Here is a 15,738-nt window from a genome sequence, read left to right as displayed (position 1 = left end):
GACTTTGCATTTGATTCATAACTGGTTTTATTCATCTTTTAACTTAAAGGAGAACTGTAGTGAGAGGTATATGGAGGCTGCCATATTTATTTCCTTTTAAGTAATACCAGTTGCCTGGCTATTCAGCTAATCCTCTGCCTCTAATACTTTCAGCCATAGGCCCTGAACAAGCATGCAGCAGATCAGGTGTTTCTGACAAATTTAGACAGATATGACAAGATTAGCTGCATGCTTGTTTCTGGTGTGATTCAGACACTTCTTTAGGCAAATAGACCATCAGGGCTGCCAGGCAACTGGTATTGCTTAAAAGGAAATAAATATGGCAGCCTCCATATCCCTCTCACTACAGTTCTCCTTTAAGCAGAAATACTTCCCGAGTGTGTCTGTGTTCAGGAGAGTCTGCACAGTCAGAGAATGTGTCACATTCCTCACTTGATACAATTAAGTAAACACAAGATAACATTATCTCCAGTTCCCATGCATTCAGGTTTCTCTGCACTGAGCTTGTAACTCCTGTGTTTAACCCTTTCAGGACTGGCCGCCTAACCCCCCCCCCCCCCCTTAAGGACCAGGCACTTTTCCATGGGAGAGAGGGGTGCGCGTTTGGGGGGGGGGGGGGAGATCAGGCCGCTGGATCCTGTTGCTGGGCTTTCTGGGCTGTGTCCCCCTTTGTGGCCAGGTGTCCCCCCTTTCAGCAGCAGCTTTGACTCACCTTCCAGGCTCCAGCGATGAGCAGCTGCAGACACCACCGCTCTCTCAGACATCCTCGCTCGTACTGACGCCAAGTCCTGGGTGGCGGCTTGATGACGTCATCAAGCCGTGGCCTGGGACTTACGTCACAACAAGCAGAGATGCCGGCAAGAGCGGTGGTGAGCGCCGATCGTCGCTGGAACGGCAGGGAGGTGAGTGGATCCATTTCTTTCCCCCCTACCGCAGCAGCTGTCAAAGTGATCACTACGATCCGCAGGCGATCATAGTGATCACGTGATCACTAGCCATACGCGATGGCTGCTGATCACTGAGGGGAGATGCCAGCTGTCATATGACAGCTTAATCTCCCCTCTCCAGTGCGCACGATCGCGTCGGGATGGTGCATTAGTGCGGACGTTGAATCAACGTCCAGTCAGGACAGCAGCACCACCTGCTGGACATAGATTCAACCTACGTCGGTCCCCAAAAGGTTAACTAGTTAAATGCTGTTCTATTAAAAAAAATGGTGGTAGTATATAATATGCTGTTAATAATTTTTTTGAGCAAAGAAGAAATGCTGGGTTTTATTCCGCTTTGAGTATCACTTAAAGGTTAGGTTTATATTAGGTTATGTACAGAATGGCCTCAATTCACTAAGCTTTATCAAACATTTTATCAAACGTTCGATAAAACATTCGATAAATATATAACACCTTAGTGAATACAAAATTAGTTTTTACACATGAGGTAAATTATCAAACGTTTGATAAAATGTTGGATAAAGCTTAGTGAATTGAGGCCATTGTATATACGAGTGCAAAGGATGGTAGGCAGATTTCCACTGATTTAAAAGCCAGTGATGGAGGTCCTTGGGACAATTAGTCAAACAAAAGCTCTCCAGAATTAGACAAGATCAAATACCCGTACTCACACTAGACTTCCACCAAAATGACTGCTTTGGTTGACATAAAAACTAGTGTTTGCGCATAGCTTAAAGTGTAACTGTCGGGCATAAAATCAAAAATCAATTCTTTATTTTTATCTGGTAAACAAGTAATAAGGATGCTAACCAGGCAATTCAAAAGTTAAAATCACTATTACTTTTCTTGTTAATAAATTATCATTCCCCAGTTTACCTGACACAAAAAGGAAGTTGCAAGGATTGCCGAGTTGTCCTTTTTTGCTTCTCTATTTCCCCTCAGACTTAATGAATGCAGCCTGATTGGCTTAAAACCTCTTTCCCTCCTGTTTTCCCCTCCCACACCTCTGTTCCTCTCTGATTGGCCAATATTTCCCATGCTGAGACAATGCACTTTCTATAGTGAAGGGCGGGCAAATCAGGCAGAGGAAAGTAGGGCGGGAAATGGCATCAGAATTGGCTTAAAAATAGCCACACTTAAAATGGGGAATGCTGAGGATTTTCTCTTTTTTTACTGTAGAAAAATCACTAAAATCAAAATGTGAACAGTGCAATACATAGGTTATGTAAGTAGAGAAAGTATTTATCTACTTATATATGTGTTGTTTTCTGTGATAGTATGGCTGACAGCTCCTCTTTAAGGCACAATCATGGCAGACTACTGTCAGCCATTGCCAGTGACTTTGAATGAAGAAAGTGCATTTATAGGCTGTTGACAAATGCTGCCAACATATTGCTTGTATGAAAAAATTCAGGCCAGCTTATAGAGCATCTGGAAGCCATCAAGCATTAGTCAGGTGCAGCACTGGTGATGCATGGTAAAAATAGCCAACAGAGGTTAGCCAAATTGGCCAGTATCAGCTGAGTGGGCTGCAAAAGACAGAATGTAAGCCATGACTCCATAGCTTTATAGAAGCTACAGGACTCCAGGGTAAGGAGTGATGCTGGATATGGTCAGTGCTGAGGCTGAGGATCCAAACTGACTGCCAGAAATTTACCAACAGAGAATGAAGTGTGCCCAAACATCATCAACTGTGCACTTTCGTCTCTCTAATCATCATCTGTAAACACTGCCAGTCATCCCCGTCTTTGTTGTGGAGCGTTGAACATTTCCACATGACTTGCTTTCTTTTATTAACAACAGAGCACTCAAATAATGTGTTCTCTCCGACATTCAAAAGAAACACCGGTTAATTGCGAAGACACAAAGATCAGTGTTTGGCCAGGAATGTGCCTGTTATTCCATTACACAGCAATGGAAAGATCACAGTGTCTTCACTGAAAATAACAACCAGCTATCAAAATCCATGCAGTGACTCAGAAGAGTCTTTAGAAAATGAAGCGGTGACCTGAGAAGAGATCGCCATTTTCTAGTCTTTTAATTTTAGAAACCTTATGAAAGGACAATCATGCTTTGTTCCCCGCCAATAAGAGCTGCAAACAGGGTACTATAATTACCCTAAAGTGGTTATCAGAAGCTCCTTTGACTTGGAGTAACTGATCACCACTTGTGATAGTTACCGTATTTTTCAGCATATAAGACTATATATGAACTATAAGATGCACCTAGGTTTAGAGGGCAAAAACCAAGGGAAAAGAAATATACTAAAGCTGGAGCGTCCATGGTCCAGGGGTGTCTTGTAGATGTTCTCCCTCCCAATTATTGTGTCTCCCATGTGTTCTCCTCTGTCCCCCACGTGTGTCCTCCATGTTTGTCCCCTCCACTCCCCGTGTATATATACAAGTAGCGGCAGCTTGGCTCACCTGATCCATCGGCTCCAGCGGTGCTCAGAGCAATATTGGAATAGGGAAAACAGCAGAGAAACATCCACTTGTTTCAAATCACATTGCACAAATTCTTTAATCCGGTTTTAAAGCACCATTGTTGCTACCATATTATTATAGCAATGTGGAAAGAAAAATGAAGGTCGGCACTGCAACCATCCGTATTTAATGAATACATTTGTGATGCAATCGCAAAATACAGAAGTGGTGAGCAACAGTGGCATACAAAAAAGTGGATGCACATACCGGTCCAGATGGACAGTCAGTGGGTGGTGAGTGCAGGGGCAGTGGTAGCCTGACAGCGCTTCTATGCATGTGTATGACATCACGCGCAACGTCATACACAGTGTCCTCCCGGCCAGCGCAGAAGCCCAACTCCGGTGACTTACAAGAAGATTCCAAGGTGCGTTCAGGTAAAATGCGGGGGCATAGATTTTATTGGATTTTAATGGAGATTCATTTTTACTGTCACGAGGGGAGCAGGAGAATTTATACTTACCTGGGGCCCCCTGTAGTCTTCCAGCTGTCTCAGTATCCATTCGGTCTCCTCTGTTCCGCCGCTGTCAGCCCCAGTAGTTGAGAACAACTGCGCATGCACGGCCCTAGCTGTTTGCATGCTCAATTGCGCTTCAGTGGCATTGCGCGTCAGAAGCATTCTGCACAGTACCTTAAGGCTTGTAACTGCGCAGGCGCAGAATGCTTCCACCCATAGGAGCACAATCGAAGAAGCACGTGGGCAGTGCAGCACATGTGCAGTGGTCCCCGACTGGCTCAATTGGGGACTTGAGTTAACAGTGGCAGAATAGAGAGGATCAGATGGACACTGTGGGGACTATAGATGGCTGGAAGAAGTCTCAAGTAAGTATAAATCCTCTTGCTCCTCATGACAGGTGCACTTTAAGATTGTTTTGTTAGTATTCATAACCAGCTGAATATAAGAAATTTCAAAAGTCATGAGAATGACAATCTGAGTATAGGAAAATGACTTTATATTGACATGCTATACAGTATTGGTTACTTACATGTTTCCTTTCAGTGGCTTTGATGGATTTTGCTGCATAGTAGATAAGCTGTGTGCCGCATAATACTGCCCAATACTTAGTCCAAGATGCAACCTGCATGGTGACAGGACAAAGTGCCATTATTTATTAATGCTGCTCGGTGGGCATTATATACAGGAAGTCACAGGAAACTGTTACTGGGACCATATCAAGGAAAAACAAATCAACTGCAGATAAACTGAGAACAAAACGTGTAATGCTTCATCACACAAGCCATGTACTGCAAACTGCTCTATAATGTACTTTTACTGTGGTTAGCTCAGTTTTTATGCATTAGCAGCATACACCTGGATCATCCCGGTGACTTCCATTTTGAAGTGGGCAGAGTGAAGGAATAGGATCAGAAAAACATGAGTTTTATTGCGGTCCATGTCCAACATACGTAAATATATTTGCTTGCTCACTAGACGTTGGAAAGCTGCAGCAATAAACATGGCTTGTAGTATGTGGAAGGGGTAGATCTGTAAAACATCTGTGTTGCTGTTTCTTACAGTTTCAATGGAATGCCATAACCACAAGTCATTGGGACAAAGAAATTTACTATTTGTAGCCAGGGTTTCTCATTGGTCCTCCAATCTGACCATTAGAATTCTCCTCAGAAGAGATTCCAAGTGGACCATATCAATGTACAAATGGAAAGCCCTGGTGGGAGATTCACATATGCTTAAAGAGGAACTATAACCAAGGAATGTTCTCCATCCCAATCCGTAGCGGATACCCCCTTTCCCATGAGAAATCTTTACCTTTTCTCAAAGGAATCATTAGGGGCTCTGTATGGCTGATATTGAGGTGAAACCCCTCCCACAATGTGATGTCAGCACCTAGGTACTGACATCACTCTTCTGGAGCCTTGTTGCATTGTGGGATATAACAGCTGTTTCCAACTTCCAAAAAGTCAGCATCTCCTTCCACAGAGATCACCTGCCAACAGTAAAGATGTCGCCATGTGATACATTTCAGAATGTAAATCAGTGAGAGGAGAGATTTTACCATGGGCAAACGCTGACTAAATCATTAATAAATGATTATTGTAAAAATGAAGCACTTTTTTCATTATGTTATATTCACTGCAGTTCCTCCTTAAATCACTTTGAAGGTGGATTTAAATCTTGTGGAGGTAGGGATAGTTCTCACACACCTTCTTAGAACCCCCCCCCCCCCCCCCCCCATTACCCCTAGCATGAACTATATGAGTTTGTATTGCTCGGGTGGGGATGCCCCACAAACAAAACACATTAGATGTGAACAAGCTCATTAATTAACATTGGCTGGCAGTTCTAATGCATTTTTGAAGAGGAGAGGGGTTTTGTAAAATTGGATTCTGGCACCTATAAACATTCAGATATGTAAACAGCATCTAGCTGCAGAGTGATTATGTTTTCATTCTGTTCCCATTCACTGTTTGACATATTTCAAATGAGAGCTAGTTGGTAAATGTACAAGAATTTGCTCTGTGTGACCTAGTTGAGTAAAAGCAGGCTATGTGCCCGACACCTAACTGAAGAAATGCTACAAAGCAACACTAGGTGGCGACAAAACACAGATTGTGATGTACAATATAGAGCACAAAAGGTATACATACATATATAGACAGGAACAAGACGTCATTTAAAATATCTATTATATGGATGCAGGTAGGACAAGATTTGAAGGTTGCCATTCACAGTCATACAATTACTCACTGTCGGCTTTTTGCCCTCTTTCAGTAGAGTCTTCCTTCGCAGGACCCCCTGTATAGTGGCTGATCCAGGATATAAATGCACAGCCAATTCCGCTGCGTCTGCAGAGCTGCAATGGAACAGTGAATACAGTTAGATCTTAATTCCTCACAATGAGAGTCTCACAGCATCAGCTGCCGAAGCCAGGCTACCAGCAAGGGGGAATTAAACTTATAGGGACCCTGTTAGGATTCAAGTCATCTGTCACAGTCAAGTATCCCATGCAGTGCAAGATACTAAAATGACTGGTAATCAGCTCAGAGAAATAGTACAAGCCTTGCAGCAGAGCACTTCTCTGTAGCATCACACCGGGTGCCTTCGGAAATCATGCAAAGCAGCCTTGCCTGTGTCAGCCATCCTGACAGGTTCCCTTTAATAAACTACTCATCTTGTAAGGACCTTTATAAGTCACAATTCTGCATCTGACAGACGTCATCTGATAGAGGAAAATGAGGTATGTCAAAGGCACCTTTCAACCCACAGCAAACCGGAAACAGATCAAGTCTGACATCAGAAGCTAGGCTATGGATCACATGACACTGCCAAACAGGAATTTCCTCCTATTCAGAATGTATTTCCAGGACAGATCACTAAAATTATATTGATTGACTTTGGCAAGGACTGGAGGACTGCCAATTATTTTATATCCCTGTATACAGCCTACCAAGGTCTCCCATCTACAATTTCAGGATGGGTTTCCCAGGCCTTAGTCTTAAAACTTCCATTACACTGGAAATATATTACAAACGAGAACCTTTCATAATGACACTGAGCAAGTTGGTGCAAGGAACAGTATCCAAAAACTGAAAAATCCATTCTAAGTGACCTGGCCCTTATAACGGGCTTATGTGTTTATTTGATTTTGGTCAGCTTAATGTAATTATTTTATCCAAACATGCTCTTCTTTAAAAAACATTTTTTTTTTAAGTTTTAGTTTGTACTTCAATATGACTCGAGAACAGTCATATTTGCTTACTGCATAAACAGTCTGTTTCCTGCTTAAAATTGCTGCACAGTGATTGTTCTGTACCATGTCACTATCCCAAGGGAAGTCTATTCTCCTGCTCATATGGACTGATCTACTATCCCAAGAGACGTCTATCCTCTTGCTCAGATGGTCCGTGCCATTATCTCAAGAGAATTATATCCTCCTGCTCAAATGGACTGTTCCACTATCCCAAGAGAAGTCTATCCTACTTCTCAGATGGACTGGGTCACTATCCCCCAAAAAAGTCTACCCTTCTCAGGTGGACTGTTCCACTATCCTAAACTAAGTCTATCTTACTGCTCACATGGACTGTGCCACTATCCCAAGAGAAGTCTATGCTGTTTAGATGGACTGTGTGTCACTATCCCAAGGGAAGTTTATCCTTCTGCTTATGGACTGTGCCACCATCCCAAGAGAGGTCTATCCTACTGCTTAGATGGACTGTGCCACTATCCCAAGAGACGTTTATACTACTGCTTAGATGGACTGTGCCACTATCCCAAGAGACGTTTATACTACTGCTTAGATGGACTGTGCCACTATCCCAAGAGAGGTCTACCATACTGCTTAGATGGACTGTGCCACTATCCCAAGAGACGTTTATACTACTGCTTAGATGGACTGTGCCACTATCCCAAGAGAGGTCTACCATACTGCTTAGATGGACTGTGCCACTATCCCAAGAGAAGTCTATCCTCCAGCTCAGATATACTGTGCCCCTATACCAAGAGAAGTCTATCCTCCAGCTCTGATGTACTGTGCTCCTATCCCAAGAGAAGTACGGTATATCCTCCAGCTCTGATGTACTATGCACCGATCCCAAGACAAGTCTATCCTCCAGCTCTGATGTACTGTGCTCCTATCTCAAGAGAAGTCTATTCTCCAGCTCTGATGTACTGTGCCCCTATCCCAAGACAAGTCTATCCTTCAGCACGGATGTACTGTGCCCCTATCCCAAAGGCAATCTATACGTCTACTCAGATGGACTGTGCAACTATCGCATGAGAACTCTGCCTTCCTGCTCAGATAGACTGAACACAATCACTGTGTAAAGCAGACAGCATGATGTTTGCTGAGCTTAGTGATATATGACCACTAGAGGGAGATGTCTGATGTCCCATCAAAAACCACTCAGGCGAAATTTACTGTATGCACAATTTTCCTCTACTGGAATTCAAACAGTATTTGGATTTTTTTCCTTAATCTTTTACAGGATATCTTGGCACCAGTCTTGTGTATCATTCATGGACTGTGATTTATTATACACCAATGTGAGTATCAACACTAAATCTATCACATCAACAATGTTAGCAGATTAAATTAACCAAAACACTTAATGGATGCTTCATCACAAATGACATACAGAACTGGCATAATTTGACATGGGGCAAGGTCAGGTGATCCATAAGACATGGCTCTGATTGGTAGATGAGAAAAAAAAACACTGAAGCTCAGTTGAAATGGTTAAGCATTAATACAAATTTTTAATGCGCTTTATCAATAAACCAAACAAAATGTGGCAAGTCAGATTTGTTAAAGGATGCGGCAAATTGGTATTAAACAGAAGAAACTTGCCTAGAACTGCGCAGTTGTACGCAGCTCCTGGTAAGGGCAGAGATCCTGAGTCTGCGCATAGACAGTGTGTACGCTCTCCTACAAAGGAATGGAGCAATGAAAGCTCAACATGCCACCTTCCACTTATTGGAGGCTTAACAAGTTACATTAAACTGCAGTATAGCAAAACAACCACAAGATATCACTGTGTGTAAAATGTAATATTTATGGGATTATAATTTCCTGTATGGGCAGCTTAATCTCCCCTCTCGGATGCGCACAATCACATCAGGAGCGGAAACGGCAGGTTTTGTAAATCCTACGCCACAAGTGCGGCGTAGGATTTAATATGGGCGGTCCCCAAAAAGTTAAGCAACCCCATCATTAGTGTTACATGGGGAATCCACAATATGTGCAAATTTAAGTGAAGAGTGACAAGAAAAACAATAGTTGCCCTGAATTAACCAGCAGTTGTTAAAAGGAACTTGAAGTGAGAGACGTATGGAGGCTGCCATATTCATTTCCTTTTAAATAACACCAGTTGCCTGGCAGTCCTGCTGATCCCTTTGGCTGCAGTAGTGACAGAATCACACTCCTGGAACAAGCATGCAGCTAATCCAGTCAGACATCTCATCTGCATGCTTGTTCACGGTCTATGGCTAAAAGTATTAGGGCTCATTCACACTATGTGCTGCGCTGTCAGTTTTGATGCAACGCACATAGTGTACGATCCACATGGCAACATGAAAGTCCATAGACTTTTGATGTTACCATTCACACTACAGGTGTGCGTTCCCATGCGTTACGATGTAACGCTTCTGGGGACATAAAATCGCACGACGCACACGTTTCCCGACGGGTACGGCTGCCGGCGTCTGCGCTCTAGCGCTCCCTGACATGCATTCCGTGCGTTGACCGTGCGATGGCAACGCAAGAACGAAATCGTGTTCGTGCTTGCGTTGTGTAGTGTGAAAGAGCCCTTAGAGGCAGAGGATCAGCCGGACAGCTAGGCAATGTGTCCCCACTGAAATGTCTTGGAACAGCATGGAAACATGCAGGCATTTATTTTTTGAGCCTTTTTCAGTAAAATTCTGTACATTTCCAGTTCAATGAAAATGTCTGTACTAGTAATTTGAATTGGGTAACAGGAATTCAGCAAAACTGCAAATGCACTTTAATGGGGTCGAGAACGTCAAGTTCTCTGCATATCTGCAACCCCATGTGATTGCAGAAAATAGCCCGGTGGAAACTAGCCTTAAGGGTTCTTTCACATCAGAGCTTGCGTTTGGAAAAGCTAAAAGCATGCGTTTTTAATCCGTTACAGCACATAGGAAAACGCAAGTGAAGTTGTTGTTTTGTGACTTCCAACTGTAACTGTGTGCATTGAAACGTTTTAAAAACGTGTGCTCTTCTTGGAGCTTAACCTTCCTGGCGGTAAGCCCGAGCTGAGCTCGGGCTATGCCGCGCAGGAGGATATCTCAGCCCCTGGTTGAGTGAATCGCCCTTTTAAAGTGCTGTACGCGCAGCTAGCACTTTGTTAGCCGCTCGTACAGCTTGATCACCGCCGCTCTGCGGCGATCGCCCGCACGCAGCGGCGGAAGAGGGCACCCCCTTGCCAGAGCCCTGCGCTGCCCGGACCAATGAGTTCCAGGCAGCGCTAAGGGCTGGATCGGAGGCGTCTGACGTCAGGACGTCGGCTGACGTCATTCCGATCGTCGCCATGGCGACAGGAGAAGCCAAACAGGGAAACGCGTTCCTGTTTGCTATTGATGCCGGCGACAATCGCACTAGAGGGACAAATGCGCCCTCTAGTGTTTTATGTAGCTACCACTCTGGTACCTTTACATGAAACAAAAAAAAAACAAAAACAAAAAAAATGTATTTCTGCCTATTTGGCAGAATAAATGAACCGCCAGGAGGGTTAAGTTTCACATTGATTTACATTGTAACGCAAACGTCGAACAAGTAAAAGCTCCGGGAGCGTCGAAACGCAAACACACAAAACGCAGCGTTAGATGTGAAAGTTAAAATGAAAGCCTATAGACTTTCATTTTACCTTGTAAAACGCAAACTATCGACATTGCGTCAAAACGTCCAAAACCAGCTCAGTTGTGAAAGAGCCCTGTATTTATTCCGGACTTCCCATCTTGAAGAGATACTTTGAAACACTTCCATTTTTGGATGGAATAATTTCAATATCTGATCATTCTACTTTGAGCATGGTCTAGCACCCCGTATCTATTGGCCATTGCACCATCAGATGTGCTGAGCTTTCCGGCTAACTAATCAGCTGCTACTGGCTTGGATATGCCTGCCGCTGCTTCAGTTTCCAATATATTTATATCTCTCTCAATATTCCAATCTCAATACGAATCCGCCATCTTGATCTCCTACAATGAATGCTGCACATTCCTAGAAGTTATGGTTCAACATAAGCTTGCAGGGCAATCTGTAACTCTGGGTGTTAAAAGTCCTATCCCATAGAGCAATATTAATCCATGCCATGCACTGATGAGACCCAACTAGTCTGAAACAGTCAGTATGCATGTTTGATTAGTATGGCTCTGTACAATTAATAAGCTCACACATCATTGCATTCCAGACAGTGGTTCTGGAGGTGTTTTCTGCTTTCAGGCAGGTACAACAAAAGCACTGTTTGCATATTCAGCAGTGATGCATTGTGGGAGACCTCATAAGCTCACTATAACCTGAATAATTGCAAATACCTTCTGTAGTTCTTGTGACAACTTTGACTCTAAATTGCAGGGGTGAGCAGTACTAGCAGGCTACTTCAGACCCACCTCCAGAGTACATTCTCTATAAATATAAGTACTGGCCAGGCAATCGTGTGACCTACTTTTCAAGTAAATATATAGGTATTTTGTTTCTGCGTTTAACAAGCATAACTTAAAGAGACACTGAAGTGAAAAAAAATTATGATATAATGAATTGTTTGTGTAGTACTGATGATAATTAGATTATTATTTTCAGTTTTATCACATTGCATCATTCTCTAATATTTGCAGTGTACACACTACTCAGCATTCTAAATGATTTTATAGAGCAGGCCAGTGAACTATTGACCTGTCCTCTGCAGAAGAAAAAGAAAATACCATGACTGACAGGTGAGATAAGCTTCAGAAGACAGAACTCTCTGCGACTGTGAAAGTCGTGGAGTTCAATGGCTCTTTTGCCTAGATAACAACTGGAGTTTCTTAACTCTTACTGTCCTGGAAACAATATTAGACTTATGTCTCTGCTCCTAATGTTTTATTTCTTAGCTGTACTACACATACAAATCATATCATTTTTTTCCCACTTCAGTGTCTCTTTAAAAATATGGACTTCCAGCAGTGGTTCAATATCTTTCAACCATGACATCCAGAGTTATGCTGCAATGTAAAGGCCTCATTTTCACTCAAAATATTGACTACCTCCAGCCCCAGCACTGCATTTATGTTTTACTTTGAAATTACCCATGAACACTGCTCACTAGCTTTCTGGTTTCAAGTAGTAGCTTTAATAATCTTCTCCTGCTGTGATGTGGCTTGTGGCTAACCTCATTACATGGTTCAGCAGATTAGTCCAGGGTCTAAACTTTACTGTGCAATCTAGAAACTACTTCCAAGATCAGCATGAAGCGCTGCTGTTAATAGCAGGTGACCGACAGGTGGATCCAAACTAAGGGTTTTTCTTAGGAGAGGCATACAAGCATTATTTGCAACTGGACCGGTTATAAACAGGCAGATATCTTAAACCAGAGTGTGAGACATCTGCCTGTCCCTGAATGAGCTAAGACCTGAAATGTCATTCTCACTCAGCTGCAGAACAGAAACTGCTTAGAATGTGACAAGCAATGAAACTAAAAGGACAAGCACTCAGTAAGAGAGTACAGGGAGGGGGACCCTACCATAAGGATTCTAACTGTGTGCAATCAAGACTGTTTTGTTAAAAATGTAGTGACCGGATATGTCCCTCGAGAAGAAATTGCAGAGTCCCCACACAACCCTTGTCCACTCGCTCAACCAACCACAAAATTGTGTGCAGAAAGCCCTACACTTCCATCCTAACCATAGCACTGCTTGTTTTAGGTCAGCAGTATCCTGTAAACCTTGGTATATGTATGTCCAGCCTCCTAGAACATTTGCCATACTCCCACTAATCATTGTGCCTCGCACCACCACCACTCTCCTTGGACACTGTGTCCTTCCTCATGTCATCTCCTTTGACTTCCGACTTTCCATCCATCACTTATCATCCCAAAAAAGATGAACACTTACTTGTCCTTAGCCCAATCTATTACCTAAAATTCCAAGCCACTATGTCCACCATCATCTTACTTCCACTGTGTCCACTGGGTCCCTATCTCGTTCTTTAACAGGGCTGTATATGAGATCACATCAGCCTTATCAGGATACTTTCAGATATCCACACCAGGATCTGAGCACCACCTACATGTTAAACAGGGCCCATGATGCCTTGTTTATTATAGGAGCAGAATAAATCATACAGTATGCCTACATTTCTGTGAAGAAAGCTTCCCGTGTATAATGCATCTTTACACAATAGAAGACTGGCGATTACTTTCAGATGTTCACCCAGCTGCTGCAGCTGCATCTGATCAGCTCTGCCACCTACAGCTATACAGTGATAAGACTGATGCAACAATAAGCCTCTCCTGAAAAACACAATGTCTAAGCAGTAACCTTTATGCCAGACACCATTAATAATGTGAACTACAAGGGGACCCCTCAGAATGCTCTGCGGAACACCATACATTAAAAGAGTTCAGCCAATTCGCAGCTTAGACAGCAGCTGTTCCATGAGTACAATTCATGGAAACCGTTAAGTAAAGCTCTGGAAATAGTGACAAAGGACTGAGTCATAATGGGACTTGTTCTCCAATGGATGAGCGCCGATGGTTATTGGTCTACATAACACTATCCAAGAAGGTGTCACAGCATACAATGTGTAGAAAGGATGGAAGGACAGACTCCTGGTAGTTCTGGCTAGTTTATGAACGAATGGTAGGGCAAGTTTGGGAAACTTCACAGATCTAAATTTCAGGGCATGTATCAGTGTTTGGCTTACACTTAAGAGTCTTTTAAATCAGGTGACAATCAGCATTGCCAACATCACAGAGGATGTGGACAGGCAAACACTTCAATACTTAGTATAAATGTGTCAATAGGCTATTCAGGCTAACAGATTCCATCCAAAAGCTGAAGACTCAACTAACCAAAAACATCAGAGATAGTTTTAAGTAGCTACAAACATAAGGCGATGTTTGGAAGTCACAACTAACGTAATCCGCACAGAGTTCCCCCTTAAGGCTCGCACACACTGTTGACTAAAGTCGGCTGAGGCAGCCGATAAAGACCACCTCAGCCGCTAATAAAACCAGGTCCCTCTACAGGTCCTTCTCAAAAAATTTGCATATTGTGATAAAGTTAATTATTTTCTGTAATGTACTGATAAACATTAGACTTTCATATATTTTAGATTCATTACACACAACTGAAGTAGTTCAAGCCTTTTATTGTTTTAATATTGATGATTTTGGCATACAGCTCATGAAAACCCAAAATTCCTATCTCAAAAAATTAGCATATTTCATCCAACTAATAAAAGAAAAGTTTAAAACAAAAAAAAAGTCAACCTTCAAATAATTATGTTCAGTTATGCACTCAATACTTGGTCGGGAATCATTTTGCAGAAATGACTGCTTCAATGCGGCGTGGCATGGAGGCAATCAGCCTGTGGCACTGCTCAGGTGTTATGGAGGCCCAGGATGCTTCGATAGCGGCCTTAAAGAGACTCTGAAGCGAGAATAAATCTCGCTTCAGAGCTCATAGTTAGCAGGGGGCACGTGTGCCCCTGTTAAACCGCCGCAATAGCGCCGCTAAACGGGGGTCCCTTCACCCCCAAACCCCCCACTGCGACACTTGGTCGCAGACTTGGTCGCTCCTGGAGGCAGGGCTAATGGCTGCAGCCCTGCCTCCAGTCGCGTCTATCAGCAGCGCATCGCCGCCTCTCCCCCGCCCCTCTCAGTGAAGGAAGACTGAGAGGGGCGGGGGAGAGGTGGAGATACGCGCTGACAGATGCGCGTGGGGCAGGGCTGCGGCGGTTAGCACTGCCCCAACCAGGAAGCACTCCCCCGCTGAAACGAGGGGATTTGGGGGATCAGGGAAGCCGCGGGATAGCGGCGGTTTAGCAGAGGCACACATGCCCCTGCTAACTATGAGGTCTGAAGCGAGATTTAATCTCGCTTCAGACTCTCTTTAAGCTCATCCAGAGTGTTGTCTTGCGTCTCTCAACTTTCTCTTCTGTCCGCTTTACAGGGGCTCCCTCCATACCTTTACGCATGCGGCTGCGCAGTAGGCAGCAGCACGCGTAAGTGTATGGAGGGAGCCCCTGTGATGCAGAGAATTGGCCGCGTCCGCCGGCCGACTGGCGGAAATGACGGGACTCGGTACCGTTGGGTACAGGCAGCGGAGGAAGGCGGCGCGGGAGCGATCCTTGCGTATGGGGCTGGAGGAAGCCCCAGGTATGTATAAAAGCTTTTCTTTAGATCCTCTCTGGTTCTCTTTAAAAAGCTAAGAGTTGAAATATTAAGTTATGTGCCCCCTCAGGACACAATTGTCGCTATTGTCTATTCTACTTTGCTTAAAAACTAGGGTTCATGGGGTGTAAAATGTTTACAAATTAAAAAATGGTGTTTTTATTTTTAAACACATCACTGTATCTGGGCCCAAAACCTATGATAAATCTCTCGATTCTTCTCAACTCAACTCCTGAACCTTTTGCCTGGACAGAAATAAAGGGTTACAACAGTAAAGACACGGAATTAAATCTGGATCAAAGCCAAAATAGTGCCATGGCAACCAAAATCATTATGAAAATTTCTAGAAACTATCTTGTGCATTCAGCATACATAAAAATAAAAAATTCAGATTGGTTGCTGTGGACAACACCTCCTGCTGTCTTTGTATTGTTTCAACATCTTGTTCCTCTTTCGTGGCA

At 43.5% G+C, this 15,738-nt stretch overlaps 1 protein-coding gene across 4 annotated transcripts in view; it reads right to left on the bottom strand.

The window, feature by feature from the left end:
- Window positions 1-15,738, bottom strand: part of RALGPS2 (Ral GEF with PH domain and SH3 binding motif 2) — a 340,810-nt gene that overhangs the window by 14,959 nt on the left and 310,113 nt on the right. For all 4 annotated transcript variants that reach the window (XM_068242552.1, XM_068242555.1, XM_068242554.1 and 1 more), the window contains 2 exons: window positions 6,138-6,243; window positions 4,417-4,509 (listed from right to left, as the gene is read on the bottom strand). In XM_068242552.1, the coding sequence (XP_068098653.1) occupies window positions 4,417-4,509; window positions 6,138-6,243 (199 nt within the window). The remainder of the gene's footprint in view (window positions 1-4,416; window positions 4,510-6,137; window positions 6,244-15,738) is intronic.

This window comes from Hyperolius riggenbachi, chromosome 6 (genome assembly GCF_040937935.1).
Source record: "Hyperolius riggenbachi isolate aHypRig1 chromosome 6, aHypRig1.pri, whole genome shotgun sequence".
NCBI classification, from domain to species: Eukaryota; Metazoa; Chordata; class Amphibia; order Anura; family Hyperoliidae; genus Hyperolius; species Hyperolius riggenbachi.
The sequence above is the reverse complement of the archived record's forward strand: the minus strand, read 5'-3'. Positions and strand labels throughout refer to the sequence as shown.